Source organism: Eschscholzia californica, unplaced genomic scaffold (assembly GCF_041429995.1).
Source record: "Eschscholzia californica isolate CP2 unplaced genomic scaffold, dmEscCali1.0.p SCAF_4, whole genome shotgun sequence".
Taxonomy (NCBI): domain Eukaryota; kingdom Viridiplantae; phylum Streptophyta; class Magnoliopsida; order Ranunculales; family Papaveraceae; genus Eschscholzia; species Eschscholzia californica.
In genome coordinates, this window is record NW_028238461.1 from 33,410,411 (window position 1) to 33,429,645 (window position 19,235).

General features: G+C 37.2%; 1 protein-coding gene across 5 annotated transcripts; it reads left to right on the plus strand.

Annotated features, from left to right (window-relative positions):
• The first annotated feature begins 1,097 nt into the window (after positions 1-1,097).
• ROPGEF14 (RHO guanyl-nucleotide exchange factor 14) lies at positions 1,098-7,388 on the plus strand. Of its 5 annotated transcripts, none has more exons than XM_086633156.1 (9): positions 1,098-1,496; positions 1,724-1,781; positions 2,252-2,340; positions 4,257-4,646; positions 5,142-5,293; positions 5,378-5,452; positions 5,566-5,832; positions 6,188-6,535; positions 6,725-7,388. In XM_086633156.1, exons 3-9 carry the CDS (start codon positions 2,277-2,279, stop codon positions 7,109-7,111), a joined length of 1,683 nt encoding a protein of 560 aa, XP_086489282.1. In that variant the 5' UTR covers positions 1,098-1,496; positions 1,724-1,781; positions 2,252-2,276; the 3' UTR covers positions 7,112-7,388. The 5 variants fall into 5 exon arrangements, with proteins under 5 accessions (XP_086489282.1, XP_086489286.1, XP_086489283.1 ...); XM_086633160.1 differs by having other exon boundaries at positions 1,138-1,496; positions 1,727-1,781; XM_086633157.1 differs by having other exon boundaries at positions 1,186-1,496; positions 1,606-1,781.
• The last annotated feature ends 11,847 nt before the right edge of the window (positions 7,389-19,235 follow it).

Below are 19,235 nucleotides of genomic sequence, written 5' to 3' on the forward strand. Positions count from 1 at the left end.
ATCTAACGTAACATGGAATTTTCGGTACACAGTCGGGCTGTGCGGGACGCTTGTTCGGGATGGCAAGAATTTACGTCCCAATACACCCGCGAGCAAGTTATTATGGTGCTTCCGAGCGTTTCCGCCGTCCAGATCCGTGTTTTGAAGATCGAACGGTCTCTGAAGCTGCCCATCTTCACTGCCATTCAAGAACAGTTTAGTTAGAGAGAGAAACCGAGAGAGAGAGAATCAAAAACAGATTAAATCCTTCTCTCTCTCGTCTCTATCTAATAAAACTGATTCAAAAACAGGAAGATGGGCAGCTTCAGAGACCGTTCGATCTTCAAAACACGGATCTGGACGGCGGAAACGCTCGGAAGCACCATAATAACTTGCTCGCGGGTGTATTGGGACGTAAATTCTTGCCATCCCGAACAAGCGTCCCGCACAGCCCGACTGTGTACCGAAAATTCCATGTTACGTTAGATTGCACGCCACGTGTCACTGTTGACCTGATTTTAATCCAAACTTTGACTAGCTATAAGTCTCTCGTCCGAACTCCGATTTGACTTCCGTTTTCGCCTACGGGCTCGTCTTGGACTCTACTTTCCATCCGAACACTAATATTGACCAAGAAGTCAGAATCAACAAATGACCAAAATGCCCCTAGTCTGTATTCTTTCCGACTTTTATCCGTTTTGCACGCATAACTCTGTAAAAAGGTACCTGAACATAAAAGAGAGTAATTCGTGAGAGTAACTGCTCTAGAGAGACTAACTCGTCTAAATTAAGAGACTCAGATGGGACATTTTCATGTCTCATCAATATGACAATTGAGAATGTAAACTTTTGCCACCTAGAAATGAGAATCCCAAATATAAATAATTGACATTAAACTCAGAAATAATTTATTCTTTTCAATTCCTTCAACAAAAAACAAAGATTTGTTCTTTCCAATTTATAAAGTCGAAGCAAGATGTATGTTTAAAATTGGAATTTACTTATTTCCTCCTACATCGCCATAATTTTCAGTTATTTAGTCAAAATCAAACACTCTGAAAATTTGTACTCCGTTAGAGAGTAGTATATAAGAAAATGAGTTTTTTTTTTTTTTTTTTGTCTGAAAGAAGAAAATGAGTTAGTTTTTCTTTTTTTTGTGCAGAAAATTGAACACCCTTTAAAAACGACTAAGATGCCCCAATATCAGGGAATTGGGATTGAGACAGAACCCTAACTACCACCAATGATCCTATAGCTTCTTAATACAATCGTTCCCCATACAAATGAAGTTTTATTTTATGAAATGTACAATAAAGTCAGTAGGTCCAAAAGAGTGTTTGTATAAATAACAATACTCTCTGATTTCTGGACCCTGCCACTTCCTCTCTCTCTCTAACTTTCTACTTTCTCTCTCTAAAACAAAACAAAGTATTCTTTCCACACCCTGCCTGCCTGATCGATCTTATTTTAATCTTTTTCGAAACCAAATAGAAATAGTAGATCAAATAATACAAAAAGTAAGTATTGATTGTTATTGGATTCTTTCATTCAACAAATCATTTCCCTCTTATTTAATCACTACTACTGAAGTAACTGAACTCTTTTCCCATTTGTTCCTATTATAAGGCACCTGATCCTCGTTCTTAATTACATTATTCGTATTAGGTTTTATTGCTCAATCATGATCGAGTTTCATTCATCTTCTCTATTTTAAACTCGCTCAGATTTTTTCACTCAAATGCAGCAGCAGCAGCTCTAGCCAAGGGTTTTCTGAAAAAGAGGGATTACTCAGAAGGTTTAGGGTAAGTTCGCATTTCCTCTCTCTCTCTCTCTCTCTCTCTCTGTAATCAAATGCAGGTCAGACGGTCGTTAGATCTACGTTTTCGTTCAACTTTTTGGACTTTTTCAGTGAAAAAAAGGAAGGAATCTTTAGTGAATAAGAGCGACTTTTACTAAAAGTTCTGTTTGTTTCATCAAAACAAATTAACATTTATGCTTAAAAGTTAAAACCCATTTTCATTGCTTCAGATTTGATTATTGTTAGATCTAAATATTGAAATTATTTTGGAATAATTAGTTTGCTCTTTCACTTTTCTTGGTGATTCTTCTCTCTCATTTTATTCGATTTTAAGTTACTTAAAACCAATCAGTTTTTCATCTTTAATCTTGATCACTTGATTTGGGTTGAGTTGATTCACTTATTTGCTTCAACTTAACTAAAAAATTTGAAGTTTTTGTACCCAAATGTTAAGTTATTGATCTGATTGTGTAGGTAGCATTTCATCTTCATCCTCATCATGAGAAGACTTGCTTGTTGTCGTCGGGAAAAGGAAATCAGTCTTGACTTGGATGAACCAGATAGTAAGCAACCTCTCTCTCTCTCTCTCTAAGTTTGTTCAGTTGCAATCTTGCAGATGATCCCCACCCACAAGGCCACAAAACACAGATTTTTGTAGGTCATAGAGGTTTACCTAAATCTCAATCATTAGGGTTTATTTAGGTTTGGACTGGCAATGTATCAAGAAATCCAATGGTCATAATAGTTTCTTATCCTAACTCATATTGATGAATAGATAGGTCATGTGGTAGCTGATGAGTAATGAAGGCTATCACCAAACTCTTCCTCTTTGAATTTCGGGCCACCATGTTTATACAGACTTGATAAACTAATATTGAATGCATGTGCATCTATAGTACATTGAAAGATAACGTTTTCTTGTCTTTCTGAGAAGATTGTTTTTTCTCTTCGAATATAAAAGTCCTACCCACATATTAAATTAGTTAAAATTCTTTTAGGTTTACTTTAATTTAAACCTTCTAACTTTCTCCTCATTTTGTTGCACATGTTATCTACTATTTTGACTTTGAAATTTTTTTGACCAACCCATTGGGCATCTGGCAGATCAAATCTCCAAAATTAGCTTGAAAATTTTATCTCTATCCCTAAATTTAGATTGTTTTTTAACATGGATGGATGGTTGTTTGGGATTAAGCTCCTTTGTTCATAAAACAAAGAGTTTGAGCTTCATGAGTTTGAATTGAGAATATCCTAATCCGAACTTCAAATTTCAAATTGGAACACGAAAAAGCTGATTTGAATAAGAATAAATTATATATAATGTTAATAACCAATGTTTCTATAATTATGTTCCGTAACTATTTAGATGGGATAGGTAGGAGGTCAGAAAGTCATAGTTTTTATATGGAAGTAGTTCTTTCACCATTAATAAAGTGAGAGTGATGGGTCACAACGCTCCCAAAGTTTTCATGGTTCATATTTATTTCTTTGATGGTGGGGTACTTCTTGGGTCCCTTTTTGCGGTATCAAAATAAAGGGACAAGAAAGTTTTTGTCAAGGATAGCTTTATTTTATTCCCTCTTTTCCATAAAGTCCTCCAACATGTAACCCATTTATGTTTGGATCTGTGTCAAATTAGTTACTTCTTCCCCATACAAAATTTTCATTTTTTAATATCTTGTGGACACTCTTTAAGAGATTGCATGTGCTCAGTGCTTGAAGGCAGAGCATCTTTATAAAACTTGCCGGTCGAGGGTTAATGTTTTATGTGCCACTGGCGGCCTAAAACCAAACCCAACCAGAACTTGCCATACCAAGTTTGACGTTTACATGTTCTATGTTGTCGTCTCTTATGTTGATTAACAGAAACGAACAAACACACATAATGAAATAATAAATGGATATTGAGTGAGGATGATAACTAGATTTTGGGAAGGTTTCCAGTCTAGATTGTGGAGACACTTATCTTACATATTAGCTCTCTGAGGCCTTATCTTCGGTTGCCTGCAGGGAATTGTTTTAAATCTTCTACAGTCAACTCACTTGTGCCCACTTGGAATCTGTAGTGCAAATGATGAAGTTTGTTTGTTTTTTAATTTATCAAGGACTTTTTTTCTTACATAAATCAATAGATGACTAATAGTCATATCGGAAATTAGTGCCCATTAGGTAGTCGTCGACCTGTCGTAGTACTTCAGCTCGATCTCAGATTGTATGTATTCTTTTGGTATTAGGTGTAAATGGGCCATGATATCTATAAAGATTGTAATGATTTCCTATGAAATGAATATACATTATTGGTTGACATGTTACAATCCTTTTCTCCTACTTGTTCTTTACTTCCAATATAACTGGGTTGAGCTGATCTTTTATGCCACTTGATGAAAGCAGTATTATTTTATTATTAATGTTTTATCAGCATCTATAAAAGTGTTACATCAGACCTTACTCTCACATCTAAAAGGGGGCACCTTTTCAGGGATGACAACTTACGATGGCCTTGAGAGCTGCATAATTAATAGTTGCAATTACGAGAACGAGAATGGCACAAGCAAGTGTTTTGCCTCTGATTCCTTGGATGAAGATGGCTCAACCTGTTCTTCAAGCAAAGATGCATTTCGGTCATCTTGCTCTTCTCAGTGGCTAGTGACCAAGCGAGATGAACATGAAGGAGATGAGTGGGAGGAAGTATCGAAAGGTCCAAAACATTTTCACATGAAAGAGAAACTGGACAAAACTATACAACTTGCGGATGTCGAAACCATGAAAGAGAAATTCGCAAGGCTATTGTTGGGTGAAGATATTTCTGGGGGACGAAAAGGCCTGAGCACCGCACTAGCGCTAACAAATGCTATAAGTACTCTTGCAGGTATGGAAAATATTTTCCACCTTTTCCTTGGAGTCTCGGACCATTTTACTCATGTCCTGCACTGTCAGAGTGTTAAAATTTGACGAGATTACATCATTAACTCGTTATATAGTTAAGGTATCCAAGTTGTTTTATATCGTTGGCAACTTGGTTAGAATAAAAACGGCATTACCACTTCAAGTTTCTTAAGACTAGTTCAACAGGGAATGAGAATACTTATGAGATGTAATAGGATTAGTGAAAGTTTAATAAGGCTCTTAAAGATTTTTTTGTTTGGGATTTGATTGGTGTTACCTGCGGCAACGCATGTGGCTTTTGCAATTCTGATCATATCTGTTGGGAACCAAAAGTTTGAGGCGAAACTCTTTAAAACATAATCTATCTATGAATTCCCTGATTCATACAAGATATTCCCTAGAAAAAGGATCACGTGCCCTTTTTTTATTTGTAGAAGCGAGATAATATTATAATCAGGGTTTTATATGATTTTCATAGCATCGGTGTTTGGGGAGCTGTGGAAGCTGGAACCGTTACCGGAAGAAAGAAAGAGTAGATGGAGAAGGGAAATGGACTGGTTGCTCTCCCCTGCCAACTACATGGTTGAGCTTGTTCCTGCCAGGCAAAATACAAATGGTCTTGCTTTAGAGGTGATTTTTTTGGTTTGAAACACTTCACATCCAGCAACTTTTAGTTGTACAAGGCAAGTGGATTTATTTATTGTTTCACTGCAGATAATGACACCCATAGTTCGCTCCGACATTCACATGAATCTTCCTGCACTCCAAAAGCTAGACTCCATGCTCATGGTAGGTGCCTCCTAGTTCTCCTAGTTATCAGAAAGGGCACGTTATATATATGTATATATATACATTAAATTCGTTTTGCCAAATTGATGTCAAAACTTATGTTGGTCCTGCAGGAAACACTGGATTCAATGATGAACACTGAATTCTGGTATGCGGAAGGAGGAAGCAGAGCGGAAGGAAGAAGAACTGCAAAAATTGGTAATAGGTGGTGGTTTCCATCTCCACGTGTCCCAGTTTCTGGTCTATCAATCTCTGCAAGGAAAAAGCTGCTTCATCAGGGTAAAATGGTACATCAGGTATTCAAGGCAGCCAAATCCATCAACAGCAACATCTTGCATGAAATGCCAGTTCCAACCATTATCGGGGACGCCCTCCCAAAGGCAAGCTATACAAACCCTTCCATCGCTTCTATATTCAAAATAGTATATAATAACACATGCTTTTCAACAACCAAAAAATACAACACATGCTATGTACAAGAAGATTATGTTAAGACTTGTAAGAACGAAGAATGTAGCATCTAATTGATTCTGTACTCTTCGCCTACAACGCCTTATTGTCTTTAACCATTGCTCACTGGCCTTGTCACATAGTAAGGGACTGTACCCTGATTTCACCTAGTTTAACTATAATGTCTACTAATCTGAACTTGGTGCTGGATAATTATGTTGAAAAAAAACTTTGGCTCAAGTCATCAACTCATCTGTAGCATTTGCCGTTTTCAATTGGTACCAGTCAGGAAAGGCGAACCTAGGTGAGCGGCTGTACACTGTCTTGTTGATGGAGCTAAGTTCTGAAGAGGAAATGATTGCTTCGCTTGATCTGAAAAATGATCATACAATTCTACAGATCATGAATCAATTAGAAACTGCTGTTTTTGCATGGAAGCAGAGAAAATTTGATCAAGATAATGGTAAATCTCCAGTCCGAAGTTCATGGTCTTTCATGAGAGAATCGGTATCCGACTTAGACAAAGCGGGATTGCTTTTGGAAAGAGCCGAGTCCCTACTACAACTTCTAAAGATCAGATTTCCAAATCTTCCCCATACTTTTCTCGATGTCACCAAAATCCAATACAACAAGGTAAATCATATAATTGTGATTTTGTGTCTCTCTTGATTTAACAGTTCAATGGACTTATCTATGATGCTAAACTATCTTGATAAGCCATACCTCTTACCAGCCACACATCTACAGTACAACTAGCTTAGCTTCAACTTATAACATAAATCATTACATTGTAATATTGGGGTAGTCTTTCTTTTCGTGCAGGATGTTGGGCACTCTATTCTGGAGGCCTATTCAAGGGTACTTGGGAACTTAGCATTTAGAATTCTCTCCAGGATTAAGGATATACTACAAGAGGATGACTTTAGTAACCCCAATTCTCCAGCTTCAAGTCGATGCTTCTCGGGAACAAATCTGAGTGGAATTGCTGAGTTTATGTCAGCAGGTGGACACGTACATGCCTCCCTCATTGATCCGATGAAAATGGGTGACAGACTATATTGTGAGTCCAGTGCAAGTAAAGCTTCCGAGACATATTTTTCGGACAGTGAACCGAAAACAAGCTCGGTTAATTCAACGCCTTGTAGGAGTCGAGTTTGGTGCATTAATAAAGAAGCTTGTCGCAGTCTTTCCCCAACTAGTTCCCCATAGTAAAGAAGTCGGTGCTTCGGAAGAACACGATGCTTCGGAAGAACACGAAAAAAGATGAAATTTTTGTGAATGAAACTGAAACATTGCATCATGAAGTTCTACAAATTTAGATTGTTTTTTATATGTAAAGATACTTTTGGTCAGTATCTACTATTACTCTTGACCGAGTAACTGTTATACTGCCCCTATATATATAAGGCATTCTACATGTTTCATAGGTCTACAAAGTCCACATTACCGTCTGCAGCTAATGTGTATGTTTGTTTTATTGTTTGAATCCGTCTTGCCTGACTCTGATCTGTCTCAGTTTTAGATGTTTGGGTTTTACTTATTTTGAGCAAGAGTACATTAGCCATTTTAGATTATTTTCGATGATATGCTCCTATATCATGCTTGTATCATGTCTAACTCAAAATGTATCCAAGGTTAGTGTGAGTCCTCAGACGAGCCCGACTCATGAGCCACAAAAAAAAATTCAAACAATTGGAAAATTTAATTTCAGTGGATTTAGATCTGCCCTATTCAAACTTCCAAAGAAAAACACACACCAAATTACCTTAGTCAGTCTCATTTACACTTTAAGAGTTTACATTGAGTTATGTTTAGGGACATTGATTTTATTTAGGGTTATATTGCTTCTGGCCCCTTAGAGCGACTCCAATGTGGGGCGGGCTGGGGCTCTCAAATCCCAATTTGAATTTGAGGGATTGGGTTAACCATCCAAAATGGGGGAGGAAATAGGTTTCCCATCCTAGGTAGCCAAAAAATGAAAGGCAGTCCAAAGAGTCAGGTTAGGAAAAAAAAAATGACGAAATAGCCCTTGGAAAACAAAATATTTACGATTCGTGCCATCGAAAATTGCAAAATTGCCATCGAAATTTTCTCGGCAAACGATTTTTTTTCTGAAAAAGAATCTTACAACCCGTCCATCAGAATCTGTACTGTTCAAAAATTTACGGAATTGCCACCGAAAAATTCCCGGGAAACGAAATTTTTTTGAAAAATTGTCTGACGCACCGGGAAATTATTTTATTTACTGAAAATTTTCTTCTGTACTAGACCCTTTTGTACCGGGAATTTTCTTGTGACCGGGAAATTATTTTAGTTACCGGAAATTTTCTTCTGTACTAGACACTTTTGTACTGGGAATTTGAAATTTCGTTTGAAAATTTCAAATTTTCAAAAAAATTTAAAAATTTGAATTTTCTTGTGTACGGGAAATTATTTTATTTACCGGGAAAAGATGGTTTGTTGGGCGGGAATTTGAAATTTCGTTTAAATTTGCAAAAAAAATTGAAAATTTGAATTTTTTGTGTACGGGAAATTATTTTATTTACCATCAAGTTTTTTTTTCAGGAAACATCAGCATATCCCGTCCAAGGGCAAGAGTGGGATAAAAAAAAAATCACGAAACAATGAGTTGTCCTGACATTTGGACTGGAAACTCATTTTTTGGCAAGGTTGGATTTATTTTGGTTTTACCCCCCAAAAATTGGACCTTTCACTCAAAAATCCTTTGAATTTGGGAGCCCCAGCCCCTACACTCCAACTCAGGAGTCTCGGGGCTGGACTCCCGGTGGGGCTGGGAAACCCCAAAAATATGGCCATTGGGGGTTCCAACGGCCATATTTGGGGTGGATCCACTTCTCTATATATATATATATATATAATTTTTTTTTTTATTACTTTTTTTTTAATCTTTTTAAAATGTTTCGACCTACTTTTTTTTTTTCTCACTTTTTTTTTGTGTTTATGTTTTTGAAATTATTTCTCTCGAATAATATTACACTTTAATTCATAGTCGAAATCTAATAATTGATAGTCGAAATTTGAAACACAAATCTCACACACGTACTTCGCACACGTACATTATTTTGATTTGGGAGCCTGACGTTGGAATTGAGAAAAGCCCCGAGGCTCCCAAAATTTAGGGGCTCCAAAACTGGGAGCCCGAGCCCCACGTTGGAGTTGCCCTTAGAGTGTGACCAGTTTTTTTTTTGCCTCCTGTTTTTCGTAAATTTAAAATTGGTCTCTTTTTTAAAAACTGAGTTAACTTTAACTGGTGATTTTTTTTAACTAAGTTAACTTTAACTGGTGATTTTTAGTTTCCTTAGTTACTCTTCTTCTAAAACAACTAATGATCATTTGTCCCTTCTCTCTATCTGGTGTTAGTAAAGTGGTTGTCGCCACGCTCGACTGATCAACCATAAGGGACTTCCACAAGATTTTTTTTTTTATTTCTTAATTTTCCTTGTCTTTTCTTCTTTTTGTCTTTTTTTTCTTCTTCTAATCCCTTTCTCTCTCTAACCTCCTCTTCTCTCGATTTTACTAGATCTAGAATAAGATCTCCCGAATCTTCTGAAAAACAGAGAGAGAGAGAGAGACTGGGGACAGTTGAGGTTAAAGAAAATTGTAATGGTTTGGCATGGCAAAAGAGATAGACATATAGGGTGTCCTAATGTGCTCTGCTATGCAAGGGAAGTGAAAGGAGAAAGGAAAAAGAGCATTCCGCTGTGAAAATGGCGATTCCTTGTCTCCTCTTCGTACTAGGTTCACAAATTCCACAACTATTCAACAAAATTTAGAGAGAGGAAGGTTAAAAGGTTAAGTTATTTTCATGACTTCATTAATTTGTTATGGATTGGTCAAAAACCAGTACCCATAACTAATTTGTTAATAGAAAAACAAGTCCCCATGATTTCACTAATTCCATAACTATTCAATTTGGGTTTTTATGGATTGATCTACAAAAATCTCTTCTCCAACCAGTTCCATTAACTAATTTGTTAATCAAAAATCCAAAATCTCTCCTACAGACGATGAAGATGCTAAACTTTGAAGGAATAGTATTTGTGGCAGAATGAAATCCAACGACTGCCCCAAAATTTTCGAGTTACCGAATGGCAGTGATTGTATTGGAGTCAACCCTTCTTCTAGCGCCAATTTGTTGATGTCAAAATTTGCCTTTCTAGAAATGTTGAGACTACTACGTCGAATCCCGCTTTACTCCTCACGATCTGGAACGCAAAACCTGTAAGGAACTCGAAAACATCTATGACGCTCAGGACACTCAAATTGTCCTTGCAGTTAAATAATTGAGTATTGAGTGAACCCGAGTTTATGGAGATGTGACTTATTCTTTTGGTTGAGAGAAATTGTTTTGTCGTGCCTTCTTCGAGACGATTTAATTACCTTTTACAGACTGTTGATAGACGGTGTTAATGAGGTGACTGAGATCCATCGTGTTGGATTTTGAAACTATCATTTCGTAGTTAAGGGAATATTAGGACTGCTCTTTGGGATTATTCTGTATGTTTGATATTTAAAAGTAACCTTATTCACGGATATTTGATAGATTATGTTTCCAACCTTGGGGATTCCTTAGGAAAAGTTTCTTCTTTGAGGGACTTCGAAGTCCAAGTTTGATAAATACTTAAGATTCTCCCCAGCTGGAAACTTTGATAGGATTTTGTGATTAAGTTGGTAAAGCATCTGACACGCTTCTATCCCCCTTGTTTCAGGATTGAGATATCCCCGAGATCTCATACATGAACTAATAATGAACTAAGGGGTTAGAGATTTACTTGAATCACTATTCCCACAAACTAGCGCCTCATCTCGAAGACCATGAGCTCCAATTGTAGTTCCTCTACTTGAGACACCCGAGTAATCGACTTGATCTTCCCGTCTTTGCAGTTAGCTTGAACTATCTCCAGCAGTTAGCTTGAACTATCTCCAGCAGTTAGCTTGAACTATCTCCAGCAGTTAGACGAAGAACACCTTTCTTCCTTAGACTAGACAGATAGCAAAGACTTTTGTTTTCTCTTCTATCTCTACTTGATGTTGCAGAGATAGAAACCATCTTGAGAAAATTGCACACCTATTTCTGTTCTAATGAGGTCCTTGTATAAATTCTGATTAGGATTCAATATTGACCACAAACAGAAATAGATTCGGAATCCAATTATGATTGGGATTCTTAGATAGGAAGTTTATCCCCTATGGGATTTCCCATTAATGTGATCAACCCTAATGGGTTTGGCATGGTCGACCACTTCTTATATGCCCGACCATGCCATGGTCGACCCCATCCTTGGGTCGGCCTTTATGTCCGACTATAATATCTTTGTCCGACCCAAGTGGCCGAAGTTAACCGCGAATCATCCTAGTGATTCTACGATCATAGTTGGCTTCTAACTAAACACTACGATCTCTAAATCGCCCAGACTTGATGATCTACTTCATCATTTGACATATCTGACAAATTGATAGTATTGGCATCTTGGTCGAAGGACCTCTCCTTCAAGAGCATCTCCAATGCAAGACTCAATCTAAAATCTTAAGTGTCACCTAAGACTTTAGAATTTTTTCTTAGAAATTACCTCTTCAATGCAAAACTCAGTTGAGATCTTAAAATGATGTAGAAGCATTTAATTTTAAGATGTCTTAATTAAAAACTCTACTTTTGCAATCTCTTTTGAGTGTCTTAAGTATCATAGTCATCAAATTTGATTTTCGAACGAATAAAAAGTCTTTATCTCTCAACTATTTTTTCCTCTTAAATGTATGTGTTACATGTTTAACTATTAGAGTTTCTTTGGGTGGGGGGGGGGGGGGGGGGGGTAGTGGATAAGGACATTGGGGGACATCTCCATGTTATTGGTTAGGGACATTTGAAATGTCCCAAATGTTTGTGTTAATGGTTGGGGACATTTCAAATGTCTCCAAATGTCTGTGTTAATCGTTTGGGACATTTCAAATCTCCTGAAATGTCTGTGTTATTCATTTTGGACACGAAATGAGGGACATTTCAAGACAAATTGGTTTTGGGGAAATTTTAGTGTAAATTTGGATAGCTTTTGGAGAGAAAATATTTCTCAAAATATGGAAGACATTTGAGGACACTTGGAGACATTTCAGTAAAGAAGATAATAAAAATAAGGGTTATTTCCCTAATGGCCCCCAACTTTGTGACCAGCTTCCCGCCTGACCCCCTACTTTACGAGAAATACACATATGGCCCCCTTCCGTTATAACACTGTCACTCTCTCTCCTCCATCATGTTTTCTTCACTGAACAGACCACTCCGGCGAAGGTCTCCCTTCGCCGGAGTAGTTTTAGAGAGAGAAAGAGGAAGAGAGAAAAAAAAAATTATTTATTTTTTAGTTTGAAGGTCGCCGGCCGAAAATTTGGTCGGCCGGCGACCTCTGCCGGAGAAGGTGAGGAGGTGGCGTAACAGATGATGTGGCATGACTTGGCTGAGAGAGAAAACATGATGGAGAAGAGAGAGTGACGGTGTTATAACGGAAGGGGGTCATATGGGTATTTCTCGTAAAGTGGGGGGTCAGGCGGGAAGCTGGTCACAAAGTTGGGGGCCATTAGGGAAATAACCCTAAAAATAATTATTATTATCAAATTAGATTAATAATATATAATAAATGATATATAACAATAAAAGAGTTATTTCATTTATTAATAATTATTATTATCAAATTAGATTAATAATATATCATTTATTAATAAGGGTTATTTCCCTAATGGCCCCCTACTTTGTGACCAGCTTCCCGCGTGGCCCCCTACTTTACAAGAAATACCCATATGGCCCCCTTCCGTTATAACACCGTCACTCTCTCTCCTCCATCATATTTTCTCTCTCTGCCAACTCACGCCACATCACCTATTACGCCACCTCATCACCTTCTCCGGCAAAGGTCGCCGGCCGGCCAATTTTCCGGCCGGCGACCTTCAAACTAAAAATAAATAAATTTTTTTTTTTTTCTCTCTCTCTTCCTCTCTCTCTCTAAAATTACTCCGGCGAAGGGAGACCTTCGCCGGAGTGGTCTGTTCTTGAAGAACAGACCGAGATCTGTTCGTGAAGAACAGATCTCGGTCTGTTCTTCAAGGAACAGACCGAGTCTGTTCTTGAAGAACAGACCCGGGTCTGTTCTTCAAGGAACAGACCGAGTCTGTTCTTGAAGAACAGACCCGGGTCTGTTCTTCAAGGAACAGACCAAGGTCTGTTCTTCAAAGAACAGATCAGTCTGTTTCTTTGAAGAACAGACCTTGGTCTGTTCCTTGAAGAACAGACCTTGGTCTGTTCCTTGAAGAACAGACCCGGGTCTGTTCTTCAAGAACAGACTCGGTCTGTTCAGTGAAGAACAGACCGAGATCTGTTCTTCACTGAACAGACTCGGTCTGTTCCTTGAAGAACAGACCGAGATCTGTTCGTGAAGAACAGATCTCGGTCTGTTCTTCAAGAACAGACCACTCCGGCGAAGGTCTCCCTTCGCCGGAGTAATTTTAGAGAGAGAGAGAGGAAGAGAGAGAGAAAAAAAAAAAAGAATTTTTTTTTTTAGTTTGAAGGTCGCCGGCCGGAAATTGGCCGGCCGGCGACCTTTGCCGGAGAAGGTGATGAGGTGGCGTAATAGGTGATGTGGCGTGAGTTGGCAGAGAGAGAAAATATGATGGAGGAGAGAGAGTGACGGTGTTATAACGGAAGGGGGCCATATGGGTATTTCTTGTAAAGTAGGGGGCCACGCGGGAAGCTGGTCACAAAGTAGGGGGCCATTAGGGAAATAACCATCTATGTAATAAAACATAAGGGAAAACAATGACTGAGACAAACATCCTTTTTTAATAAAGGATATTGTCTAGAAGCCCTTCTCAAAATTTAAAATATAGTCCTCCGTAGAAATAAAGTTACCTATTTAAAAACAATAATCCTTTCCTTCTTAGAAAAAAAAGGGTTAATTCCGTTTTGGCCCCTGATTTGTGACCAACTGGCCGTTTTAGCCCCGAATTGTATCCGGCAGTTCGTTTTGGCCCCAAAAAATTCCTAAATGGCCCCAAATTTTTTCAACCTCCCAATTTTACCCCCATGGCATTTCTGTAATTATCTTTTTTTTCTTTTTCTTTGTCCACCTCATCTAACAATCACCACATCACTCTGTCCACCTCACCCTTCTTCTCCGGCGAAAGGTTGCCGGCCGGAATAAAAAATTCCGGCCGGCCACCTTTACCAAAAAAAAAAAAAAAAAAAATTTCTTCATTTCTCTCTCTTCTTCATCTCCTTCTTTCTCTCTCTTCTTCTTCTTTATCTCTCTTCTTCTTCTTTCTCTCTTCTTCCTCTTTCTCTCTAACCCCTCTCTCTATAACCGCCCCTTTGGCGGAGAACCAGACCTTGAAGGTCTGGTTGTAGAACCAGACTCGGTCTGGTTGGAATAAAGGTGAGTTGGAAAGAGAGGTGAGGTGAAGAGAGATGTGTGGTGGAGAGGGAAATGAGGTGGAATTAAGGTTTTATTTTTAATTTTATTTTGAAAAAATATTTAAAGGAAGGGTAGTTAGGACATTTACATAAAAAAGAGGGGGTCATATTTGAATTTATAGAAAATAGAGGGCCATAAAGGAAGCTGGACACAAAGTAGGGGGCCAAATACGAATTAACTCTATTATTATACTTTTTTGTATAATTATTATGAGTTAATTCCTATTTGGCCCCCTACTTTGTGACCAACTTCCTTTAAGACCCCTTTTTTTCCGTAAATTCAAATATGGCCCGCTTTTCTTAACTCCGTTAGTTACCTTTAATGTTTAACATTTTTGTTACCAAAATTACCCTTCTTATAAATGATTATATAAATTCAAAATTGACCCCCTTTTTTTGGAAATCAAACTTCATTTAATTGGCCCTTTTTAGATATAGGCTCATTCCCACATAATTCTCAACATAAAATTAATTTAGGGCCCAAAATGAAAATATATCTTAAACATTTTAAAAGCACCACCTCATCTCTTTCTCCCTCTTGCCAAATCAATACTCTCGCCACATCATCATCTTCTCCGGTAAAAGTCGCCGACCAGCAAAATTTTTTCGGTGACCATGAAATAAAAAAAAAACATCAATATCTTCTTCTTCATTTTCATCTTTTTTCTCTCTCTTCTCGTCTTTTTTTTTCTCTCTCTCTCTATTTTCCGTCTTTTCTCCCTCTTCTCCCCCTCTTCTCTCTTTCTATACTCTCTCTCTCTAACTAGCTCCGATGAAGGGTTTCCCTTCGCCGGAGCAACCAGACCATGAAGGTCTGGTTTCGTTTTGAAACCAAACCTTCATGGTCCCTTCGCCAGAGCTAGTTAGAGAGAGAGAGTATTGAAAGAGAGAAGAGGGAGAAAATAAGGAAAAAAAAGAGAGGGAGAAAAAAGAAGAGAAGAGAGAGAAAAAGAAGATGAAAAGGAAAAAAGAAGACATTGATGTTTTTTGTATGGTCGCCGAAATTTTTTACCGGCCGGCGACTTTATCGAAGAAGATGATGATGTGGCGAGAGTATTGAGTTGGCAAGATGGATGTAATGACATGGAGGAGAGTATTGAGTTGGCAAGATGGATGTAATGACATGGAGGAGAGAGATAGAGAGGGAGAAAAAGATGATGTGGTGCTTTTAAAATGTTTAAGATATAATTTCATTTTGGGCCCTAAATTAATTTTAAGTTGAGAATTATGTGGGAATGAACCTATATCTAAAAGGGGGTCAATTAAATGAAGTTTGATTTCCAGAACAAAAGGGGCCAATTTTGAATCTATATAATTATTTATAAGAAGGGTAATTTTGGTAACAAAAGTGTTAAACATTAAAGTTAACTATCGGAGTTTAGAAAAGGGGGCCATATTTGAATTTACGAAAAAAAAGGGGCCATAAAGGAAGCTGGTCATAAAGTAGGGGGTCAAGTAGGAATTAACTCAATTATTATATTATATTATATTATTATTATATTATTATAATATTATCTTATTATTATAGTACTATATTATATTATATTATATTATATTATATTATATTATATTATATTATATTATATTATATTATATTATTATTTTATTAATATATTATTATACTATGTTAAATAATAAATATTTACCAATTTTCCATCAATATCCACAGATATCTACGAAAATCGAAAAATATATATTTGAAATATTAATTAAATTCTTTTATTTCATGTGGTAAGACAATAATAATATTAGGATTATAAACATCAACTAAATGACTATCAATGTCCACAGATATTTACGGATGTCTACGAAAGTCGAAAAATATATTTCTGAAATAGTAGTACAAATATATTGTTTCATATGATTAGACAATAATGATAATATTAAAATAAATAAATGTCCACCACTTGTCTATCAATGTCCTCAGATATCCACAAAAGTCGGAAAATATATTCTTGAAATATGAGTACAAATATATTATTTCATATGGTTAGACAATAATGATAATATTAAATAATAAATGTCTACCAATTGTCCTTCAATGATGAGATGATGATGATGATGATGATGATGATGATAATACTAATAATAATAATAAGGGTTAATTCCGTTTTGGCCCCCGATTTGTGACCAACTGGCCGTTTTAGCCCCGAATTGTGTCCGGCAGTTCGTTTTGGCCCCAAAAAATTCCTAAATGGCCCCAAATTTTTTCAACCTCCCAATTCTACCCCCATGGCATTTCTGTAATTTTTTTTTTCTTTGTCCACCTCATCTAACAATCACCACATCACTCTGTCCACCTCACCCTTCTTCTCCGGCGAAAAGTTACCGGCCGGAATAAAAAATTCCGGCCGGCCATCTTTACCAAAAAAAAAAAAAATTTCTTCATCTCCTTCTTTCTCTCTCTTCTTCATCTCCTTCTTTCTCTCTCTTCTTCTTCTCCTTCTTTCTCTCTCTTCTTCTTCTTTATCTCTTCTTCCTCTTTCTTTACCTCTCTCTCTCTCTCTAACCCCTCTCTCTCTCTAACCCCCCTCTCTCTCTCAATATAACTCCGGCGAAGGGGCGGAGCCCCTTCGCCGGAGAACCAGACCTTCAAGGTCTGGTTGTAGAAAAACCAGATCCCGATCTGGTTTCAAACCAGACCTTGAAGGTCTGGTTCTCCGGCGAAGGGGCTCCGCCCCTTCGCCGGAGTTATATTGAGAGAGGTAAAGAAAGAGGAAGAAGAGATAAAGAAGAAGAAGAAGAAGAGAGAGAAAGAAGGAGATGAAGAAGAGAGAGAAAGAAGGAGATGAAGAAGAGAGGGAAATGAAGAAGATGAAGAAAATTTTTTTTTTTTTTTTTTGGTAAAGGTGGCCGGCCGGAATTTTTTATTCCGGCCGGCAACCTTTCGCCGGAGAAGAAGGGTGAGGTGGACAAAGTGATGTGGTGATTGTTAGATGAGGTGGACAAAGAAAAAGAAAAAAAGATAATTACAGAAATACCATGGGGATAAAATTGGGAGGTTGAAAAAATTTGGGGCCATTTAGGAATTTTTTTGGGGCCAAAACGAACTGCCGGACACAATTCGGGGCTAAAACGGCCAGTTGGTCACAAATCGGGGGCCAAAACGGAATTAACCTTAATAATAATAATAATAATAATAATAATAATAATAATAATAATAATATTAACTACACATTTTGTCCATGAACCAAATGTCTTGAAATGTCTCCAAGACATTTTGTCTATGTGATGGAGACCATCTTCCTATTGGGCCTCACGGCCATGGTGATAGTGGGCCTCACGGTCAAGAAGCTACATTAGCGTAGTTTCTATAATTAAGTATTTAGGGTTTCCATAATTATGAGTCTTAGCAATCAAGGAAAGTATTATTAGTAGTTATCTTATTTCCTTATTTGAGTTTATCTAGGAAAGTACAATCTCTATACAAGAGAAGTCTAGTCTGTCTTTGTTAACCAGATCAGAGAATATTATCAACCAAGTTTATTATTATTCAAGTTATTAATCAACTTTATTGTTTATCGTTATTTTATCAGTTTTATTTCGTTAGTTTCGTTTATTAACAATGGTGGATTCCATTACTTTTACGCTTCCGCAACAATCTACATCAGCTGGTATTCAGAGCTTTAAGAATTTGGGAACAGATAATTTTTTTTTAAATACTTCTCATCTTGAATGTTGGAATAATCTTCCGCGTTTAGGTTGGGATCCTTTAAGAGATGCACAACAACTCTATGTTGATCGAAAAGATCAAAACAAAATTAATGTCGATTCCAAAATTCCTATGTTTGATTATCAATATCATATAGATTTTTGGATTCAACAGATGGAAGATTGGTTTATAAACCAAGAGGTTCGTGATGAAGATAAGGCTTTTATCCTTGAACAACACTTGTCTACAAGAGTGTATGAAAAATACAACGAGATGCAATGGAGACTCGTTAATGAAGGGAAATCGTTCGTAGATGATTGGAATAAAGTGAAAAGTATTTTTCGATATGCTTTTCTCCCTTTACATGAATACTTATCTTTTATAGAATCTCAAATCCAATCGAACAAATTATTATCCGAAATTACTTCGACTACCATGGTCAATATTATTGAAGGAGAGGTTTTTGATAAAAGAAATCTTAGTTTTTCAATAATGGAGGAAGAAAATTTCGATGAGCCAGATCAAGAAGAAGAAATTCAACTGACTAACACAAGCTCGAATAAGTTGTTTGATCCATATATGATTCCGGGAGACGAATTAGTTGTGCCGAATCATAAAATACTTTCTCCTCCATTGATTTCTTCATGGCTTTCAACTTTAAAGAATCATACAAACCAATCTTCATGGCCATCCATTGTTTTTCCAAGAACAAGACAGGTTGTATATGTGACCTTTTTCGTCAAACTAAAAGACGACGGGCGATGTCGCAATTTACTAGACGTATCTACGTTGGTATTGCTTTTGCGAGTATCTTGGCAATATATGTTTCACATTATAATTGGTGATATTGTCAATATTTTTCTTCTTCGGATTTTCGGCAATTTTCGTGAAAAGTGGGAACTAAGGATTGCCTTCAAACTCGTCGCCGAAGTTACCTTCAACATCGCTGATATATATCCTCATTACTTGGCCGATCCGCTTTATGACAACACCAACTTGGGGGCAAGTTGTTCCGCAGCGGGGGAGTATGATGGAGACCATCTTCCTATTGGGCCTCACGGCCATGGTGATAGTGGGCCTCACGGTCAAGAAGCTACATTAGCGTAGTTTCTATAATTAAGTATTTAGGGTTTCCATAATTATGAGTCTTAGCAATCAAGGAAAGTATTATTAGTAGTTATCTTATTTCCTTATTTGAGTCTATCTAG